Below are 21068 nucleotides of genomic sequence, written 5' to 3'. Positions count from 1 at the left end.
CAGCCTCTATTGTTGCTTCCACCTGTGGTAGAACAAGAGTGGGAAGATGGCCCAAAATTCTCAATGTAGACACCTGTATGTTTGTTTCTGAGCTGCAGTTAACCACCTGCTCTCTTATTTGCTTCAGGCTGGTAACCAAACCAATGATGTTACATCAGTGTAAGGAGCACCAGAGCTGTGTGTCTGCACTGCCCAGTCTGTTTGGCTGTAGGTATGCTTTGTGAAGTTGGAGGGCAGCAGAGAGCCCGGGGAGGTGTTCAATCAGGCCCACAGTTCCTGAAGCAGTGGCTTATGGGAGATTTTAGCAAGGAAATATGGGAGAAGGGGTTTGACTTCCTGGGCCGCTTACCTGGGTTTCAGGTCATATCCTCCACATGGAAGCCAGAAGTGTATTGTGTCCATTTTTATTTATAGTAATACACCCCAGCAAAGCAGTGGGTGGAATTATATACACAGGCCAGAAGGCAATGAGTGAGTGATACTCAGTTTGAGATAAGCCCCTCCACCCTCCCCGCATGCTATATTAAACCTCATTGTCATTACACTTTATGATAATACCAAATTTTAATAAAGCTCTGACTACTGGGATAAAGTGGATGCAGAGATTTGGCTTCAGGGCCTGTAAGATTCATGTGGCTGAGCAAAGGACATAATACTTTGATAAAAACAACAAACTTGGCTAATTTAGGTCAATTTATATTCTGGGCAGTAGGATTCTTATTCAGTAAAGTGTGTTTGAGTCAACAAAACGATGTTCCTAGCTTAATAGGGTTTGGATCTAACTGTAAAGCATTCAGGTCTGACAAACTACTGAACAGCACCACCCCTATAGTGCTGAAATTGTGGCATTTAAAGCTATGTGCTTGGTTTGGTCATGGTTCATGAAGAAGAAAGCCATGCATGAGTAGAGGACCGGAGCTGGTCTAAACTTACATTGGCATAGCTACGGTTCAGTGTGAAAAAGCCACATGCCTCAGAGCACGTAGCTATGTCAGCCTAACCCCTGCTGTAGACAGCCCTAGCTGGATAGAATTCCTCTGTCAACCTACCTACCACCTCTTGGGGAGGTGCATTAGCATGCGGTACTGCAGTAAGTGACTGCACGGCAGGTGCACAGCTGCCATCCTGTAGCATTTGCAGTGTAGACAGAGCCTTAGAATGTTTCTTGCTGATAGCCAGAGCCTTTAGATAGGCATACAGTATCCAGCTTCTGTTCCTGTGTGCTAAGCTCTTCTGGATCATTGATATACTGCTAACAGCAGTTGGTGATGGGTGCTCAAGGCTCAAAGAGGCCCCTCTCCATGAAAGGCCTACAGTCTTGTTAGCTTTAACGGTGCCAGGCTGTGAGACCCAAGTGAAGTGATGTGTGTAAGATAAACTGTACTAAACCCACACACATAATCTGGTCCTTCAGTGGTTCAGCTGTTGCAGCCAAAGAAACAATAACTGACACAAACAGTAGGAAATGTGAACCAGCCCAGGACAAAGATTTTGTGCCCCCCCCCCAAAAAGTGTGATGTATTGCACATCCTAAAGAAGAGCAGGTGGACAGGACAACCAGACCCTTTTTGAACTTCATTGCTGGGGTGAATGGCCCACCTGGTTCTTGTGCTTTGGACAGCCAGTTCCTGACAGTCCTCTTGGCCAACGTGCAGGTCACTGATAAGGTTTTTATTACATTGTTCCTATACAAAGGAATCCCTCACTGCTTTTCTTCAAGCACAGCTGTAACCCTGCAAGACTGGTTTTTTTAAATAAATCATCAGAATAAACATTGATAGACTAGACCAGGTTAACCACGGAACAGTTCTGTACACTCAGCACTTTGGGCCCTTTTCGACACACTAATGGCTTTTAGCTACACAACCTGTTCACAGATAAGTGTTTTCTCATCACGAGACAAACTGCAAAACCAATCTGAGGCCTTCTGTCCCTCCTCAAAACCAGCCTGTTGCTCATTCCTGTCCCCCTGCACGCTTCCTCTTGCACTTAGGCCTTGTTTGTCCCTGTCTTCCAGAGTCAGGGACACAGATACTCTTTTTCCACCTCTAAACAATAATATAGGGACCCACTTACAGCCACCAGCATAGCATGTGGGGGCACTCACGCCTGTCTGATCTCTCCCTCTGCTGCTGGCAGGTTGATGTAGAATCAGGCTCCAGTGCTGCTGCTGCTCCCTTGGGCTGCAGGCAGGCGGTAGATGGCAGTTCACAATTACCCCTGCTGCACAAGAAGGGGAGGCACTGGCCTGAGCGTCATGCCCTACCAGCGGTTGGTGTCTGCTTTGATCTTGGGTGGAGCAGTTTCCTTCACTTCCTCCTCCCGACCCTGGCTCCTGCACTCCATTGGCCACCACTGAGCTTGAGAGCACTGGGAACCAACACAGGCTCTGAGGTGGGACCTACGCAAAGTACCCTGAGGGTGAGACCTCCACTTGATGAGAGTTCCTGATAGTTCTAAGTGGAAATATAGCCCAGTGCCCTGATATGCCTAAGAGGGACAACAGGCGACAGGCACCAAAAGAGTGTGCTAAGCTTTAACCAGAACATCGACAGCAGTGTGTATAAGCCATGCAGCCTGATTGTCACCTCAAATGGTGGTATATACATCTTAGAGCAGGATGCCCCCACTGTACCCAGCTGAGTGTTGCATTATCACCTTGATAGCGCATAAAGCCTGAAGCTCCTTAAGTATGAATAGACCAGGCTGCATCTTTCCTCCTGTATGGGCTATGGCACCTACACATCTGAGCAGTAAATACTTCATCTTAAGGTATGTGATTCAGCTGCAAATTGATGCCACCTTCCTCAGGCTCAGGTTACGATTCATAACATTTTCCTTTGGCTTTAGCAGAATGTATACTCAGAAGGAAAGAGGATGTGAAATATGAAAATAATGGACGAGAGAGGCTCAAAAGAAGCACTTCTCCAGCTCTATCTTGTTGCTCCTTCAGTTGTGCAACAACTTGATGAGTGGCAATATTTGTTAGCATCTTCATTACCGTAGTTATGACAGGTGACAGTTAAATGAGACGCCCTGCCTGTGCTCAAGTTGGAATTCTGTAGTGAGCAATGTGTTTCTGCACCCCACTGAAAATCCTTCACTCACAGTATCTGCATCAGCTGCCATTGTTTGGTATCATCTCTGGAATTCTCCTAGCCTTCTTTGTCAGAGGCAGCATGCTAACTACACTCGCATAGTGATTTGCTCTTCGAGGGTGCATGTTTGACACAGTAATCTGCTACTCCTCCTCTCAGCCCTTTTCTGAAGAATGTTTCTCAACTGCTTTTACAGAACACATGCAACCGCTATTTGAAAGGTGTGCAATGAAAAACTGAACAATTTAAAAGCAATTAAAAGGAGAATTAAGCTGTCACAAACTGCATAGGCATCCTCTAACCACAAAGGCTCATTCTCAAGCCATAATCTTCTACAAGACAAATGTATCATTCATTTTTAAACATTTGTATTCAATATTATACAGCAAATTCACAGCATTTTGTTCTGCATACAGATGCAAGCCAAAGGGGGAGTTTCCATTAGTTTTCCAGAAAACACATTTCAAGCCATCACAGAATGATATCCAGCAATGCTATGGCCTTTAGGGTGCATTGAACTCCTAGTTGGGGGTTTTTTCAACCTGTGGCAGGGGGAGGTGTCACCAATGGCAATGCAGCACAGGGATCAGTGACATGATTGCAGTATGGAGGAAAGCTGTCTAGGAAGATGAATGGACTGAGAACTGTGGGAACCTGCTTTGTTCTGAGAGATCTCAGCTTCTTGTTAGAACTCTCGGCTAATCGCTGCTTGCCTTCAGGCTATTCTGCTTGGCTACTATGACGTAGGACAGTGTGTAGCTGGCTTTGCTGTGTCAGAAGTCCATTTCCACGTGGCTGGGTGGGAGAGAGGGCCTGGGGAATGTCACAGTAACTGAGTGAGCATTCCCTTCACAGGAGGGGAAGAGAAGTAGTATATCACTACTATTACATACTCATCTTCTGGGCCTGGAAGAAATCTGTCCTTAAACCTCTGGGGCCCTAATCCAAATCATGGTCAGTGACCAGCCACCAAAAGTAAAATTACTCAGGGGGGCTTAGTCAGGGAGCGAGTATCATCACACAGAGCATCAGCCCTGGTGTTGGCATTTTCAGCAGAGCAGGCACAGAGAATGAACTCCTCTCAGACCTGCCCAGTCATGGCTGAGGTGGACTGGCAGGGCACAGCAAGGAAGCATGCGCCCTTCCTACCTGGGGGCTGTAGATAAATAGGGGATTATGTTCTCTTGAGCAGAAGCACTATTCCTGAGCACTAAATTCACACAATCTAAAAAAAGAAATGCTATCTGCAGTGAACAGAACAAATACCAGACCCAGCTGTAAGGCACAAAGGCAGGCCAGAGAGGGATGTTGTTAAAAATCTGTAACGTTTAAGGCACATTTACCCCTGGCTGTTTCATGAGCCAGATTTACACTAGAATAATTTTCTAATACAAATATCAGAATTAGATCAGTCACAATTTCATTTACAAACTCAGGAAGAGGAGAGCTCTGCCACACTTCCCCTTTTCTTGAAAAGGGCTCTGGGAGTTTGTGGCTCTGTGGAGATAGATTAGGAAAAGGGCAGGGCGGGGGAGCTCTGAATTTGCTCATCTCCAGAACTGCAGAGGGGGATAGAAAAAGGTAAGTGCAGTATTAGGTTGCATTAACTGACACCGTTTCCCTCTTCCTGCTCTGAAACCCCACTTTAGGAGGAATCCAGGAACGGCCACACTAGACAGTGTCCCTGAAAGAACAGCTCTAACAGGGCAGAGGTAAGGGGTATCCATACAGATTGTAGGTTAAGTAGGAGGAGCCAGATGGTTCTACTCTAGGGGAAATGCACACAGGCACACACACACTCACTCCCTCACCCCCCCACGAGAGAATAATTTCTGGGAAACTCAGAGTTTCCCTCTCCATGGGTTATTTCTGTGGAACGGAGAGACTGGAAATATGCAAATACATATATATGAGGAGGAAAGCAACAGACTTAGTGCACCACTAAGCATATGTTCTTCCATACCTATTGTACAGTACAGAGAAAAGTTTTCAGGGGGGTTATAAATGACCGTATATTAAAAATGTAGGAACAAAATTAATTATTTTGGCATCTAGAAAACTCAGTTTACATTTGCGGTTAGAAGGGAGCATTCACAGTGAGTCGTCCACGACATAGTTCCTGAAAAAGTATTTGCTGATGCTGGCCAAACAGATGTAAAAATATCAATGACAATGAAAGAGAAAGTAAAAGAGAACTTAAGGCAGGTTTCCCAGGCACAGACTGGTGTGCAAGAGTTGCTTTGTTAAAGGAATTATCCTTGAAGACTAATAATCAGAGGTGAATTTGCAGAATTTCCCTTCTGCAAATGCATAGAGGAAATCAGAATTAATCTTTCCATCTTTAAAATTATACAAATCCTAATTAAACAACTCTCCAAAGGAGGTTTGAATATTCTCACTGCACGTAACTGGGAGCCACAGACCAGCTCATGAGACAGAAAGAGCACTTCTCTAAAGCTCAGAAAAAACAATTTCTCCATCAAACTGTTTTGACACCAAATTCTTTGGTTCCAACATTGGTTGTTTCTCTCCTTGCATAAGATGTTCAAGTAAATCTTCAAATCTACTGAATATAATCCAATCACACAAATGTCAACTCTCTCCTCATGGCACATGGTGGACCCTCTTCTTTGATATCGCTTTTAGAAACGCACAAACATCTTGCAGTGGCCAAACAGTCATACAGCTGCATCTTTAAAAAGGAAGTCAGTGTCAGTTTGGTTTGCCACAGGCAAATTAATTTATTTGATTAAAAAACATGCAGGAAGCCACTATGAACTCTTTTTGGGGGTACGAGGAAATAGAGTATTCACTGATTATTACATGTAGGTTATGTTATTGTTAGCTGTTAATAAGTTACTGTGTCAATTGAACATGCTAAAGTACTGTGTTGTCAATATATTGAGCTACATGATACAGAACATTAATAAATCCTTCCATACAAACTCTGCCATGGAAAATGTAAATTTTCCATTTGCGAAGTATTCTGCCTAGTATTAACATTTGATACTTACCTGTTGACTGAGTAATACATGAGATCTTGTAGGATAACCATATGCTCAAAGCGCAAAGGAATGTAGCTAAGAAACCAAACGTCTGTTAAAAGAAACGGTATATGTAAAAAGAAAGTGTCTTCAGTTAACAACACTGTAGAGAGTCCCATGCATTCAAATTCCATAATTATTTATTCATTGATGGAGAAATCCCCCCCTACCTCTCACTGTGCCTTCATGAAGCATATGAATCACTTAAGCCCACAAATTAGAGTTTACAAAGGCTTTAAATGGTACATAGATCTCATGCAGGATCTCTGTACACAAGTGTATTTAACCCTGTGCACCCAAAACTGTGCTGAATGCTAATACCTCCCAAGTATTTAAAAACAGAAACAAGCAACAATCTCGCTCTTTTTTTCCTTTGCTGCCTGTAGCTTGATTCATTTTTAAGATTTCTATAATGTGTGAAAATGTAAATCATTTACTCAAGGGAAAGCTGAGTCAAAGAGATGAGTTGTACATTTAGGCCCAGAGCTTCAAAAATATTTAGGAACCTAAATACCTCTGAGGATCTGGGCCTTGGTGGAGTGAGTTTCACAGTCTAATTCCCATATATCGGAGCCTCCCCCAATCAGTCCCTTTGGAAGTACATGACTGGGGAGGCAGAGGTAGCTCGGGCCAATCCCATGGCGGGCTTTAGTTCTCACGACACAGACCTTGAACTGGGCTTTGTTAAGTGGGGAGCAAATGCAAAGAGCAGAGCATTGAGATGCTGTGCTCATGATAAGTTTTGTTGCTAAACTGACAAACTGCTGTGTTTTGTAGTGAAGTAAAGTTACTTAATCCTTCACCAAAACCAACTGGTTCTTTGTGTTTTGCAGCAGCTAGAGCCTTGTGTTTTACCTCTTTAACATGTCTCATCTCCCCCAGTGTAGGGAACTGGAATCCCACAGTAATCAATTTTCTTTTATCAGAGGGGTGGCCATGTTAGTCTGGATCTGTAAAAGCAGCAAAGAGTCCTGTGGCACCTTATAGACTAACAGACGTATTGGAGCATGAGCTTTCGTGGGTGAATACCCACTTCGGCGGATGCATGTAGAAGTGGGTATTCACCCACGAAAGCTCATGCTCCAAAACGTCTGTTAGTCTATAAGGTGCCACAGGACTCTTTGCTGCTTTTACAATTTTCTTTTGTGTAGTTATGGTATGTTCATTGAAACAAGCCAAAGGACAGTACACCCACCAAGACCAAACAAGACAGGATTGTAAAGAAAATAAAGCTTCAAGCAATGAATTCCTAATGCATAGTAAACAAAGTAAAGTGTCAGGACTAGCAAACACTGTGATCTAACAAACAGCCTTACCGCTCCAGCTACGAGTCCTGCTGAATTATAGGTCTTAGACGTTGTCACAATAGAGGCAACGAGAAGCAGGAGCGTACCAATTAAATAATGGAGAAGTTCCTGAAAATACAAACATAGCACAGTTTAGAAGGGAAACTTATCAGAAAAGCATTTAAACAAACCAACAAGCAGGTAGACAAAAGGCAGGCTGGCTGTGGTGGCATGTTTCAGAGCAGCTCAGCAGAGGGAAGGAAACAGAATTAGATTTCAGGATGTGGTTGGTCAGATGTGTAGAGGTAAACAGAAGAACATGCTTCACCCCCCCATAGCCTCATAAGGTCTTTAACAGAGCTAAATTTTGCTTGATCTACAAGCAAACACAACTGGATATAGGACAGGACCCATAAAACCAGACACCCACCTCCCAAACAAACAAGCTTCCACATATCTAATGTCAAGTTTCCAAAGAATCTCTCCAGCAGAGTGTACATTGTATGTAGAAGAGCAGCTAAATGCTGGAGCTAGTTGAAACACTTTTTATGACAGCCTCCCCGCCCCCACTCATTTTTGTCAGAATTGAAGCATTTTGCAGGAAAATTTCAATGGCATTTTAGACGAGAAAAAGTTAAAACAAGTCGTTTCACCTTTCTCACTATGAATAATGTCAGAATATTTCATTTTGATAAGGTACAATGATTTGTTTTAACTCTACTGTTTCAATTAATTTCACTTGGGCTTTTATATTATATTAAAATATTACTTTTATTATAATATATACACAATATATTTTATCATATATATGCATATGGTTTAGATTATGTTTTATCATTATCTAAACAATTAGATAGTATCAAAACAAAATGTTGTGATAATTTTGAACCTATATTTATCAGACATTTTTTTTTTGCTGGAAATTTCAGCTTTTAATTCCAATTCAGAACAAAAACAACATTTAAAAAATGTTAGAATTTCCCATATGATGGAAATTCCAGTTTCTCTTTACACTTTTCTCAAGCCCTGAACATATGTGAAATCTCGTTCACTTCACAAACACAGAAGAACACTCCTCCCAGCTCTGCTCTCTATATCAGTACTGCAAACTGTCATCCTGCTATTTGTGCCTTTTCCTCCTTCTTCCATTATACCTTAGCTTCTTTGAACTCCTGATCACTATTTATGAGTTCTGTGGAGCAGAAGTGGATTCTTTCTGGAGATTGGAACATGTGCAACTGTATTTTGGAGGGAAATTCTTCTAGTTTAGGAGTCTCTCTCTTCCTGGCTGAAGGAACTAAATCACGTTCAGGAAACTGCAGCTAACAAAATCTAATATGCTTCCCTCAACACAATTTTTTTAAACAAAAAGCTAAGATATGAAAATGCATACAGTCTTTTAATCAGGTGATCTATGTGCAATAGAACATGATATTTTGAGAGGACACTGGTTGTAATGAGAGATAAGCCCAAGTGACAGTATTTGGATCAGGATTTTAAGCACTTCCCATGTATGAAGGGTTTCAATCCAGGAGTTTGGTTTGGTTCATTGTAAAAACCATGGGCCTCTTGCAAGATTTGGATGTCGGTTTAGATTTTAAATCCCCATGAAGTTTGGGGGGGCTATACAGATCCAGAATTTAGGTTCAGGTCCTTCTGTAATCACAATACTGAGAGACAGAGAAATTAAACATGAACTTCGGCCTACACTTTCAAAATTCTCTAGTAACTTTTACTAGTCAGTTCTGAGTAGTCAGCTGGTGAGTGACTCAGCTGGTTTTCAGATAAGGGGTTCTCAGCACTTTCAAAGGAATAAGTCTCCTTTAAGGTGTCTCAAATTGGTCACCCAAAGTCACTAGTCACTTTTGAACATTTAGGTTGAACTGGTCTCTCATACAATCCACACCTGTAACATTTATCTTTAGGCAAAAACAGAGGAGGCCTGAATAGTTGGGAGGTGCATTGGCGGGGGAGGAGAGGGAAAGATTGCAATTCTAAATATATTCTTTAATAAAAATGGGAGAAGATGTAAAATTAATGCTGATCTACAGTAAGAAAGGAGTAGGTGCACATTCCTTAATCTGACATCAGTCTAGTGAATTATGTATAGAGTCTGCATCAAAAACAATCTAACTCCTTCTTTAATTTCAACATTTCCTGGCAGGATTTTCCCCTTTTTTATTCATTCTGAGACAGATTAATATGTCATTAGGCATAATGAAGGCATGTTGTAAGAGAGTGGCAAGATCTAGGATCTCGCACAAGGATACAGAACTCATCTGTTGATTGACCTGCTAGTGAGAGTTAGAGCCCTGTGTAAAGCTGCTAAATAAGTTCTGCTGACTCACTGCAGTTTGTACAGTGTGTTAATTCCACCAGGATAAAAGAGGTGGACATGACCCTCTGCCATGGAAAACCAAGAGATGAGACAGGAACATCCTACAGGAAATCCTAGGAACGGCCAGACGGTGGGGTGGGGTGGGATGGGATGGAAAGTTGAGGGCTATATTTGACTTGGTACGGCATGGTAGACTATTTGGAACAGGGTGGAGTACATGAATTCTAATTCAATGATGAGGTAGTGTAACTAGTTCCTAGTCATGCAGTTGTAATATAACCTCCTCAATTCCCCTTTACTCTGTATCTTCTCCAGTTGCTAACACCTGTGCAAAGTGGATGGAAAATGCTACCATTCTGATCTGATGGTGTTTTGTACCAATTTTTCACAATCAGATCAGCAGTGAAGAATCAGGCCTGTAACTGTCCAGTGTAATGAACATGAAAGGAAAGATGCAATTGCCACATCTACGAAGACTAATAAAAGTTATATCAAAGTAGAAACAGGCTAAATACTTTGAAAGAAACTTGAAGAAGTCTTGCCTAGATTTTCTCCAGAAATTAACATAAGAATGCAAGATCCCTTTGTAACACTCATTATACAGACTAAAAGGGCCAAATTCTCATGTGGGGTAGCAGCAGATATACATTTGACTTGGCATTTCAGTGGATACCCAACAATCTCCGAGGAGCGCTTGCCTATATTTAACAACAGATCTAAGAATTTCTAATAGGCTTGTTTTCACATAAGCGTTATGTTATACGTAGTCACCAAATAATCACAACTGTGGTATTTAGCTTTGTGTTTCGTTTGCATTTATCTTCAATTTGTGGAGTTTGAAAACCAAAGTGATGTATAACATCGAATGTAGACTCCACTATATAATGGGTGAAATCCTGGCTCCACTGAAGTCAGTGGAAAAATTGCCACTGATTTCAATTTCACCAGCTATTCACTGTCAGCCAGTATATGTAATACAAGCTTACAGCTTTTTCCTGTTTGCGTTAACCAAGTACAAAATATCAGGTTATAATCAGAGAGTTCAACATGAGCCCCAGCTGCAAAATTCAGATCTGAATTTTGGCTATCTTGTAATATGCCGGCATATGGATCCAATATTTGACCAGTTATTAAGGTTGTGGCCATCTGGAAAATTCAGATTTCAAACATCTTGTCAACATGAGGATCTGCAGACCTGGGGTTTTGGATGTGGCTCATGATTTCTACAGACTGGTGACCCATTAATTTGTTTTGCTACATTTCATAAACACAGCAATTCCTGATAAAACAACAACAAATAATAATGAATCTGCACCAACAACCAACAGTACATTACTTTGGGGGAGGAAGAGAGTGGGACATAACACATCAACAGTATGGAGGATTTTGAAGAAAGGAGAATGATTAGAGGAAAATAAAGCAAAGAGGAAAATAGAAGAAAAAAGCTAGTGAAAGGGAATGATGGCATAAGAAATAATCCCACAGAATAACTATTTCTGATGGGAAACTTTCCTTTTCCCATAGCTGCAGGCATGGTCAGTAGAGCTGGCCAGACACTGTCACAACTCACAATCTGATGGAATTTTTCATTGGAATTCAACGTTTTTCATCAAAACTTGAAAAGACATTTTCCTGAAAATTACACCCCAATTGTCAGACAGCTCTGCAGAGGAGGAGTTGCTACCACTTTTCAGAGTAAGGTGAAAAAACCAGAAAAGTTTGTAACTGGCATGCAATCCATGTGGGAGAATGGTCCGATCTGGGTTCAGCTCTGATACTAATGTGTGTGTGATCTGGGGCAAGTCACGTAATCAGTCTGGACCTCAGCTTTTCTTTCTGTATTACAGAGATAATGAGGTTCGCCACCTTTGCAGAGGTCTGTGGATGAAGACTGGTACAGAAGTGTATTATGATGATGATGATGATGATGATTATGGTGCACTTGTCCCCTCACCCTGTCTTCTGTGAGTGTCATCAGTCCCTCCAGTGCTTGAGATCAACAGCAGAAAAAGCAATGCAGCTCAGCAGTTGGAAGCACAAGTAACAGGACAGTAACTATGCAAGTTGCTGAAATAAATCTTGCCAAGGAACAAAGAAGAAGAAGTGGAGATCAGCTCCAAAAACACCACATAGTTTAGAAGAAGTTTTAAAACCAGAAACAAATGCACAGTAAATACCAAACAAACACAACCCCCCCTACACCCAGAGACTTTTTTTCCAGCATGTCTTTAAATGGGCAATCTGTAGCTTGTCAATTACTCTGCCCTCCAGGAAGTAAAGCTTCCTTATCCCATGAGATGGGCTCCACAGCATCTGTATACAGGACAACAATTATGCATGTGTTTAACTTTCACTCATCCTTAACTTTAAAATGTTTCTTGACTCAGGGCCCATCTGCTCAATGGAACTTAAGAGCACAGAACATGAAGATCTCTAATTTTCTTTCATCTGCATCAAAGTAACTCTGTTGCCTTCAAATAAGTTAGTTCCAGTTTATACTGTGTAAGGGAGAGTAGAATCAGGCTCAAGGAATGTGGGAGAGTGCCAGCATGCTCCAGTTCAGCAGGCAGGATGAAAGATGAAGTGATTAGTCAAAGGATTCATGAAGGACAAGAAGAGAGGGAAACAGAGAAAACCACAAGTAACCAGACAGAGTAACTAAAGATGTTAGTGCGTGAGAGGTGCGGGGTAGCAATCCCACCAATGTCACTTACCGCAAGTGGCCAACTAATACAGGTGAGCATTCTGTACGCTCTGAAAAGGTAGACAAAATAAAAGACAAGAATCATAATCAAGTCACACATGGTGACAATTTCAAAGTAGATGGATGCACTGTAATTTGTCCATGGTGAATTCTTTACACAGATGAATCCAATTAGCAATGATATCTGAAAGACAGAATAAGAATAATACATTTTATTTAGCAACTCCCAGGTGCTCAGAGTGCTGTACAGAATATGAAGAAAAATTCAAATACATCATTTAAAAATCAAGCAGGTAAAAAGCACTTTAGATGGGCTCAGTACAGACAGAAGGAGGAAGTGATGAGCATAGAACCAACAGTGAGGATAATAAAAACCCCTTTGAAATAAATATCTTGAGATAATTTTTAAAAGTGTAGAGAGATAAAGGTCAGAAGCGAGCAAGTTCCACACCGCAACACCTCAGAGGTCTCAGAGTGTAGTGAATAACCAGAAACAGATCTCAAATACAGACAGGGTGTAACATTTTCAAAAGGCTCTCAGTGACTGAGGTGCCTAAATCCCATTAGCTTTCACAGGGTTTGAGGCACCTAAGTGCTTTTGAAAACGTTACTCAGGGCCTAAACTGTTAAAGATTGTAAAAACCGAGGCCCTGAAAAAGAATATATAAAAAAGTAGAGGAATTTTATAGTTTGTCCCATCACCTGTGAACTACATATAATTGTCACATTTCGATTTGAATATCAAGTAGCTTGTACTCACTGTGGTTTAATGTCATGTGCTGACTTACAAAGGACTTGACTTAAAAAAAAAAAAAAGAAAGAAAGAAAGAGAGAAAAAAACAGCTACTGTTATTTGCCTACTTATTCCTATGGCTGCTTCTAGCCAGAGTAGATAAAAATCTAGGAGTTAAAAATAAATTTAAAATACTGATTTTTTAAATTTAATTAAATACAGGTTTATTTTTAAAAATACACCTATTTATAGGTAAATTTGAAATTGACAACACATGTCAAGGCCTAATAAAATAACATTAAGCAGTACATGTTTGCTGCCAAGTTTTAAAGAAAATCATGCCAGTGGGCTGGTGGAAGTCACTGGCTAAGCATCTGGAACCAGAGTTTGTTGAAATGCTAAACCAGCTTTTGACAGCAGTAGCCTCTTCTGCAGATGCAGACAGAATATTTTCTTATTTCAGTTTATTCAACTAGTTCAGTTCAGTGATTAGTCCATTCAAAGTTAAGAAAACAATTGGGAATCGAAGAAGCAGGAGAGCCTGTTTTCTTCTTTCAATCTATGAATAAAAACTAGATGTGAGAAGATGAGATCCACCAGTTCTAAAATCTTGAAGGACATAGTGACCAGAAACAACTAGTTCAATTCACTAACTAGAGATAATATTGCCTTTGTTTAATAAATCAGTTAGTTTTAAATGCAAAAAAATGTTTTGATAACATTTTTGATCAACTTTTTTCTTCTTATGTATCCAGCACATTTAAGGCAGATTTATTTAATAATAATAATAAAAAAAAAATGCTTTTTTGTGCATTTCAATTGAATTTGAATTTCCATCCAAACAGCATTTGATATAAATTGCAAGTAAAAAATTTGTCATCTAATAAATAAGAAATGCATCATTCACCATTTTCTAACACAGTAAAAATGTAAAAATTAAGAAGCTGAATAAATGTAAGTTAAGCTCTATCACTGCTTATATATATCACTGGTTATCAAAAAGATGCACCAAATTTAGTGCAAAGGCAATATTTAGTTGCAAATCAACATGTTTTAATAGTTTTTAACCAATGACTATCAACCCTTCTTCAGGAAAATAACTAAAATACAAATGCAAAACTCAATTAAGATCAATTATTTAAGTCAAGACTTTCTACTGGCTGATTTAAATCACGATTGAAATCAGTGATTTCACTTGCTTTGATTTAAATCAACCCACCTGCTCCTACCTGAAAACCACCTAGAAATACGTTGTTTTCCAAAGATCGGAAGTGAGTTTAATAAGATTAATATATAAGAATGCACTACTGTTTAAATAAAAACTTAATAAAGGAGTATCAGAACATCTAATATAGATTCACTCACCTAAAGAATTTTTTGTTTTATAATTAAAATTCTCAAGAAAATAGCAACATACACCTTGAGGTGGCAGTATTGAAAATATTGATTTTTTTTAAATGGCAGTTTTTCATTCTGTTTTTTAAGAACATTTGTTCACCTGACAAATCACAATCTTGATAGATAAAATAGTCTTAAAAATCCCCAAAGCTCAAAACAGGCTGAATTTATTAAATATTTATACTTAATGCACAAAATTTTGCCCTCATGTATACCCCCGGAATCCCACTGAGCTGCACGGGAGAGCACAATTTAGACCAATCTGTCAAAACAATTCCAACCATGACATATGTCAGCATATTCTTATTATAAACTTTGTTAGTATTAATTTTTTTAAGGCCTTTTCACTTTTTCAGTTCCTCTTAAGTCAGTTAAGTGCAGTAAAATACTGATTCTGCAAAATGTTCAAGAGTTTTCTATTTAACACTACATATTACTCTTTACATTGTTGCACTGTAATCCTTCAAATTTCCATTGAATGGATCCTTTATCAGAATAATTTAAACATGCTCAGGAGAAAACTGTAGTTCATATTCTCATCCACAGAAGACATCTGTATTTTGGAGGGAAGAGGGGGCTAAGACCTCAACTTCTAAGCAACTGCAACCAAAATCTACATAAGTTAGAATCTGAAATTAAATTACACCCTTAGCCATCTCTACAGAGTGAGGACACACTCACATAAAAGGCTAATATGTATGTATAATACTGCCCTCTACTGAAAGAATGTCAGTCCAGCCTATCGTCTAACTCAGTGGTTCTCAACCAGGGGTATGCATACCGTGGGGGTATTCAGAGGTCTTCCATGAGGTACGTCAAGTCATCTTATTTGCATAGTTTTACAACAGGCTCTAGAGCCCTGCTCTCTAACCTCCCCACCTCCCAGCTCAATAAGATTCTGGCCACTGATGTCTAGAATGGTCTGTGAAAAAGTGAAAAAGTTATTGCATTACATACATACAGATACATGTCATCAAATTGAGTGTAAGGTCTTTGAGATAGCCAAGTGGACCAGACATCTGGAAGAACTGGAGAATAAAACTGAGAAACTGGGGGCATAAGAGAGAGGGGAAAGGACATGGAACTAATACCTGTAGGCTGAAAATATTAGCAGAGAACTTCTGAAATCAACGATGATGCTCTCTACTAAGATTTCCAAGCAGCCAATGCAACACGAGTGCAAGGCTGACTGAAGTTCCATTAGAAAAAAAGGGCTTAGACTTAAACGCAGATTTGCATGAGGAATCGAGTTACATAGTAAGACTTAGAAGACTGAGACTTAATGAGAAATTCCGGTGGCAGTAAGGCAGGGGAAGCTGCGAATCTGAATCTTGCAGCTAAACCAAGATAAGGACAAAATTTCTTTTTCAGCTTTGGCTGTAACAGAAATCCTTTATTCGAGTGTCAAATAGTACTTCATCCTCAGTCTCCGCCTTACTGTACAAATCAAGAAAGAAAAGCTAACCGGGATCAACCCCATATTGTCACATCTTTTACTTGGATTGTAAGCTCGTTGGGCAGGGACTGTGTTTTTTGTGCATATAAAGTGCCTAGAACAAGAGGGCTGGGGTCTTTATTTGTATTATGGTAGCATCTAATGAGAGGCCCTGGAAGAAATTACTGATTTAGCAGTGCTCTACCCTCTCCAAAATTGAGACATAAAAACTGTTGAACAAGCAGAAAGAGAAGAATGAGCACTCCGAAGACTAGGACAGCAAAATCCATCTCTGATGTGACTCCACACAGCCCACTTATCCCATAGGTGTAAGGCAGTAGAGAATCAGGCTTAGAACCATCTGCTACAGTTCTTCAGAGTGAGTGGACATGGGATTTGAAGACAATCAACTCTCTCTTCCCAGTGTCCTCCCAGATGAGAACAGAATATAAGAAACAATTCATGGAAATTCTTTCATTCTGGAGGTGCCCCACAGTGTTCCTGATAGCTGGGAGGCAGTTGCTGCAGGGCTGGATATATTTCAAGGATTGATTTTTTTTATTTTGTTTTTTGTGAATATCAGTTTAATGCCAGAAGAGATTTAAACTGGATTTCTAACAGATTTCCTAATGGGAGATTTGTAAATCATAAGCGCACTATTTCCCTGCCTACTCTACAGGAAGTATAAGGGAAGGGATCAGCCACCCTACTAAAGCTGTAACTGTATTTGACACAATATGTTAGTGGCTCCAAAACAGTGGGTCATGACTTCCAAATGGTGTCACATCAGCAGATGGGGTCGCAGAAATCCCAAGTGTGCAGAAGACGCCATTTTGCTCCGCAGAGCAAGACTTTGCCGCATGTATGGTGTGTGCACGTTCACACTGTGCAGCGGACACCATTTTGAGCAAAGTGGCATCCTTCAATGCTTTCCTTCAATGCTGCTCCACACCACCCTCAAGAAAGGGCTGTGCCTAACAGGAGGAACCGCTGAACCCAATGTTAGGCAAACTGCTAATACAAAATCTAACTCTGGCATGAATCTGTTACCTGTGCAGGACAAAATTTGTATTTGATTTTTATGCTAGAAACTGAACATCTGTAGATAGTCTTGAATTTCATTAGGAGATCTGGGCTGCCATAGAACAAATCCCAAAGAACAGTAACTTCCCCTGTAGTATTGGACTGTAAAATTCCTCATTTGGAAAAAAATAAATTAGCTTTCGTTCAGCTAGCAGCCCCATTAAGTATTCTCTTATTGCCTGCTGAAGGACTACAATTCTTTTGACCACAGCGAGAAACAATTTTATAACCCAAGAATAAATCTGTGTAAATGCTTACAATGATCTTTCTTAATGTTCTGCTGTATTTGATGTAATAAATAAAGCTATGGCTCAAGTAATAAAAAACACTGACTCTGTTAGAACATCTGGAGGGAATTCAGCTTTCAGCTGACATAGCCACTTGCAGTAATACAAACCTTGCATGGCCTGGGGTCACTAATACTGACAGAGTTCTGCTCTAAAGGTAGGTCCCACACCTAGTTTTTCTGAACTTTAGAAACTGGGTTTCATGAATTAACCATAATGGGTTAGTTCTGGGGTTAGGAGTTCCATTTCTGTCACCATCTCACTTTATGTCAGAAAAAGTACTTGACCCCTAATATCTCACAGATTTAGCCTATTAGTTAGGGTGAAAAATACCTTTGTTGTCATGCCCCATGCAGTTTAAAGCACTTGTATATCATCTGCTGGGTGCAGTATTTAGTTGTGAAATTGTCAGTCTACTTTCTATTTCATTATTTTTTAAAAAGTAACTTGACTACTTCTTTCCCTTCCTGGCTTCACTCCACTTTTTCCTGCTTTTCTTTCCCAGAATAGATAATGGTGCATCTTTTCCTGTGTTGTCTGTTTCCTCTTCCTCCCACTCATTAAATTCCTCGCTCTTTCTTTCCCTGCCTGGTGTTCTGTACTCCTTCCCTTACATCTGCTGTCTCTCATTTTATCCCTCTTCAAATCTTTCTAGATATATACATCTGCACCACCCCCCATACCTCTCTTTTTAAAAATGTCTCTCTCCACTCTCCAATCCACCAGTTTAAACATAGGGCTTAGCTAGCTGCTAAAGTTTCTAACCGAGGACTAAACCTACTAGCCAAAGAATTATTTAAAAAGGTGTGTGGGGGAGCTGACACTACCTACAGGCAATATCCAGGTGAGAAACCAACCTTCCATGAACCAGGACATTACCATCAACAGGCTCGGTGACTCATGCCGAGATGAAACCTACTTAATAGTGCCTGTGCATTTCCAAACATTATACCCTAATGGTATGTGAGCTGTGAGCGTGTCTCCCAGGCCGGGTAGACAGATTTGCACTTGTGCTCTAAAAATAGCAATGTGGGCATTGTGACATGGGTGGCAGCTTGGCCTAGCTGCCCAAGTCCAAGCCCTTCGACTAGCCTGAGCCACCTCCTGCACTACAATATCTATGCTGCTATTTTTAGCATGTTAGGTCAAGCAAAGCTAGTGGGTGAGACTTTGTCTACCTGGGTTAGGAGGCATGTTCCCAGTTACAGTGTAGACAGACCATACACAGCAAAGGTGAAACTAGTACATTTTAAAATTACACTCTGCTGGAAAGAATGAAAGTATTTGTTTGGATGGCTTCCCAAACCAGAAAAGTGTGCAGGGCCTCAAGACCAAGGATACAAATGTTGGTTGTGAGTGACGGGCTCAGTTATTTTGAACAACAAAGCTGATTTCTGCATGATCAGTATTTCCTTTTACTACACTGTAAAACTGGAAACTTGAGATGTAACAGCTGAGCTTCCATTAGAAAGAAAGATGAAGAGCCCAACCAGTTTAAAACTTCAGGAATTAAGTATGGAATCAGTTGCCTTAGACTTTATGATTCTATGAAGCAGTAAGTCTTTATTTGCATATTAATCTCTCAACCATTTCATCTAGGCAGATTCTCTTGTTTCTTGCCTGCATTTCTAAAATAAGGAGATCATTAGGTAGTGGATAAGGGATTTGTGTGTCTTACCTCCTTTCCAAAAGTATTTATTGAAGATAAAGGTGTTAGAAAAAAAATTAATGGATCTTATTCATATCCTTTAAAATTCAGATAGTAGTAATACATCAATTAAAACATCATGTAACTGGAGTACACAGTTTTGTTATTTCCCCATGAGTTTCAAAACACTAAGCTGAATTACATTTAATTTTAAACTATTGTATAAACGTCAAACAAAGAAAAATCTACTATCACTTCTGTAATCTATGACATGGTCACAGTTTGTGCATCTGGAGAGAAACTTCACAGGAAGCCAGGGTTAATGGGGGGGGGGGGGGAGGGGAGCGGATTCGGGGCGGAAGGGGGAAGTGAACCCTCTGGGGGATTTCTAGTTATTTTACAGGATTCTGGTAAAATACAAACAGAATATAAACATGATAGCGCTTTCTTTGTTTTGGCTCCAACCAGCAACCTGTTTTCTCCTCAAAAGTAGTCTAGTCTCTAAGGTCTGTTCTACACTACAGACGTATATTGATAAAACTACGTTGCTCAGGGGTGTGAAAAATCCACATCCCTGAGCACAGTTAGTTAGAGCAAACTAACCCCCCAGGTAGACAGTGTTATGTCAGTGGGAGGGCTTCCTCTGCTGATATATCGACCATGTGTCAGGAAGGTGGATTTAGCTGATGGTAGAGTTCTCTCCTGTTGGCTTAGAGCATCTTCGTTAAAGCACTACAGCTGTGCCAATGCAGCATTTTACGTGTAGCATGGCCTTCAGATTATCTGCCTAAATAGGTATAGCAGAGTCTAATTAACAAGGCCATGTCTACACTAAAAAGTTAAGTTGACACAAGTTACGCTGATGATCATAAACCGCTATAATTACTTTGCTTGTGCATATTCACACAATGCTCCTTGTATCGGTGGAGCACATCCACGGTTGGTGCTTTAGCACTGAAAGAGAGCAGTGCACTGTGGGTAGCTATCCCACTGAGCAACTCTCCACCTTCTGCAGCTAAGAGTTCTGGGAATGGATTGTGGTGTATCCTGGGTGTGGGCTCATGATGTAGTTTTCTCCATCCCATCATTCCATGGGCTTCCGACTATGCTGTTTCATGCCATTCTTCAACAGACCCTGTAAACTGTGTGCCTGCCATCTCTGTCTGAAAGCATGGATCCTGTTTAGTGCTCTCCAATCTTGCGATAAGCGTTATGAACACAATGCGGCTGATCCTGCAGTATTTCATGAGCTGCAAATATGAACAGGAATGTGCAGTGCCTGCACTGCTGTGTGCCATGGAAAGAAACAATTCCAGATTCCTTTTGGCATTCATGGAGCAGCTGCAGATGGTGAACCATTGGGCTTGAGAAACAAGCACTGAGTGGTGGGATCTAACCTGCCTGGGTTAGGAGGTGTGGGATGAAGAGCAGTAGATTCAGAACTTTTCAGATGCTCAAAGCCACCTTCCTGGAGCTGCGTGCGGAGCTCGCCCCTGCCCTCTGGCATCGATGCCAAAATGAGAGCTGCCCTCGTGGTGGTGAAGTGAGTAGAGATCGCTGTGTGGAAGCTGGCAACTCCAGACTGCTACTGGTCAGTCACAAATCAGTTTGGAGTTGTGAAGTCCACCGAGGGAGTTGCAGTCATGCAAGCATGCAGAGTCATTACTCTCATCCTGGTATGAACTCTGGTGTGACTCTAGGCAATGTGCGGGGATAGCTTTGCAGCAAAGGGATAAATGGCACGCATATACCAATTTTGGCCCCAGACCATCTTGTGACAGAGTACAATGGAAAGCACTACTTCTCCGTAGTAATGCAGACACTGGTGGATAACCAGGGTCATTTTGCATTTGGCAGCTTGAAGGGTCGCTGGCACTGCCTTTTTGGCAGGTTAGACCTCAATAAGGACAATATTCCCATGGTCACAGCAGCCTGCTGTGCTCTGCATAACATTTGTGAAGCCAAGGGGGAAAAGTGTCCATGGGGTGGAGCGTTGAGGCAGATCACCTGGTGG

The 21068-nt window shown here is 40.8% G+C and overlaps 1 protein-coding gene across 2 annotated transcripts in view; it reads right to left on the bottom strand.

Annotated features, from left to right (window-relative positions):
• Positions 1–2215: 2215 nt before the first annotated feature.
• Positions 2216–21068, bottom strand: part of CMTM7 (CKLF like MARVEL transmembrane domain containing 7) — a 33959-nt gene continuing 15106 nt past the window's right edge. The window contains exons 2-5 of one of the 2 annotated variants that reach the window (XM_039524886.1): positions 12481–12654; positions 7459–7557; positions 6113–6194; positions 2216–5790 (exon numbers count right to left, since the gene is read on the bottom strand). In XM_039524886.1, the coding sequence (XP_039380820.1) occupies positions 5777–5790; positions 6113–6194; positions 7459–7557; positions 12481–12654 (369 nt within the window). In that variant the 3' untranslated portion in view covers positions 2216–5776. The remainder of the gene's footprint in view (positions 5791–6112; positions 6195–7458; positions 7558–12480; positions 12655–21068) is intronic. The other variant, XM_039524885.1, reaches the window with a different exon arrangement.

The sequence above is a fragment of the Mauremys reevesii genome, linkage group 2, assembly GCF_016161935.1.
Source record: "Mauremys reevesii isolate NIE-2019 linkage group 2, ASM1616193v1, whole genome shotgun sequence".
Lineage (NCBI taxonomy): Eukaryota > Metazoa > Chordata > Testudines > Geoemydidae > Mauremys > Mauremys reevesii.
This window is presented reverse-complemented; position numbering and strand designations above follow the sequence as displayed.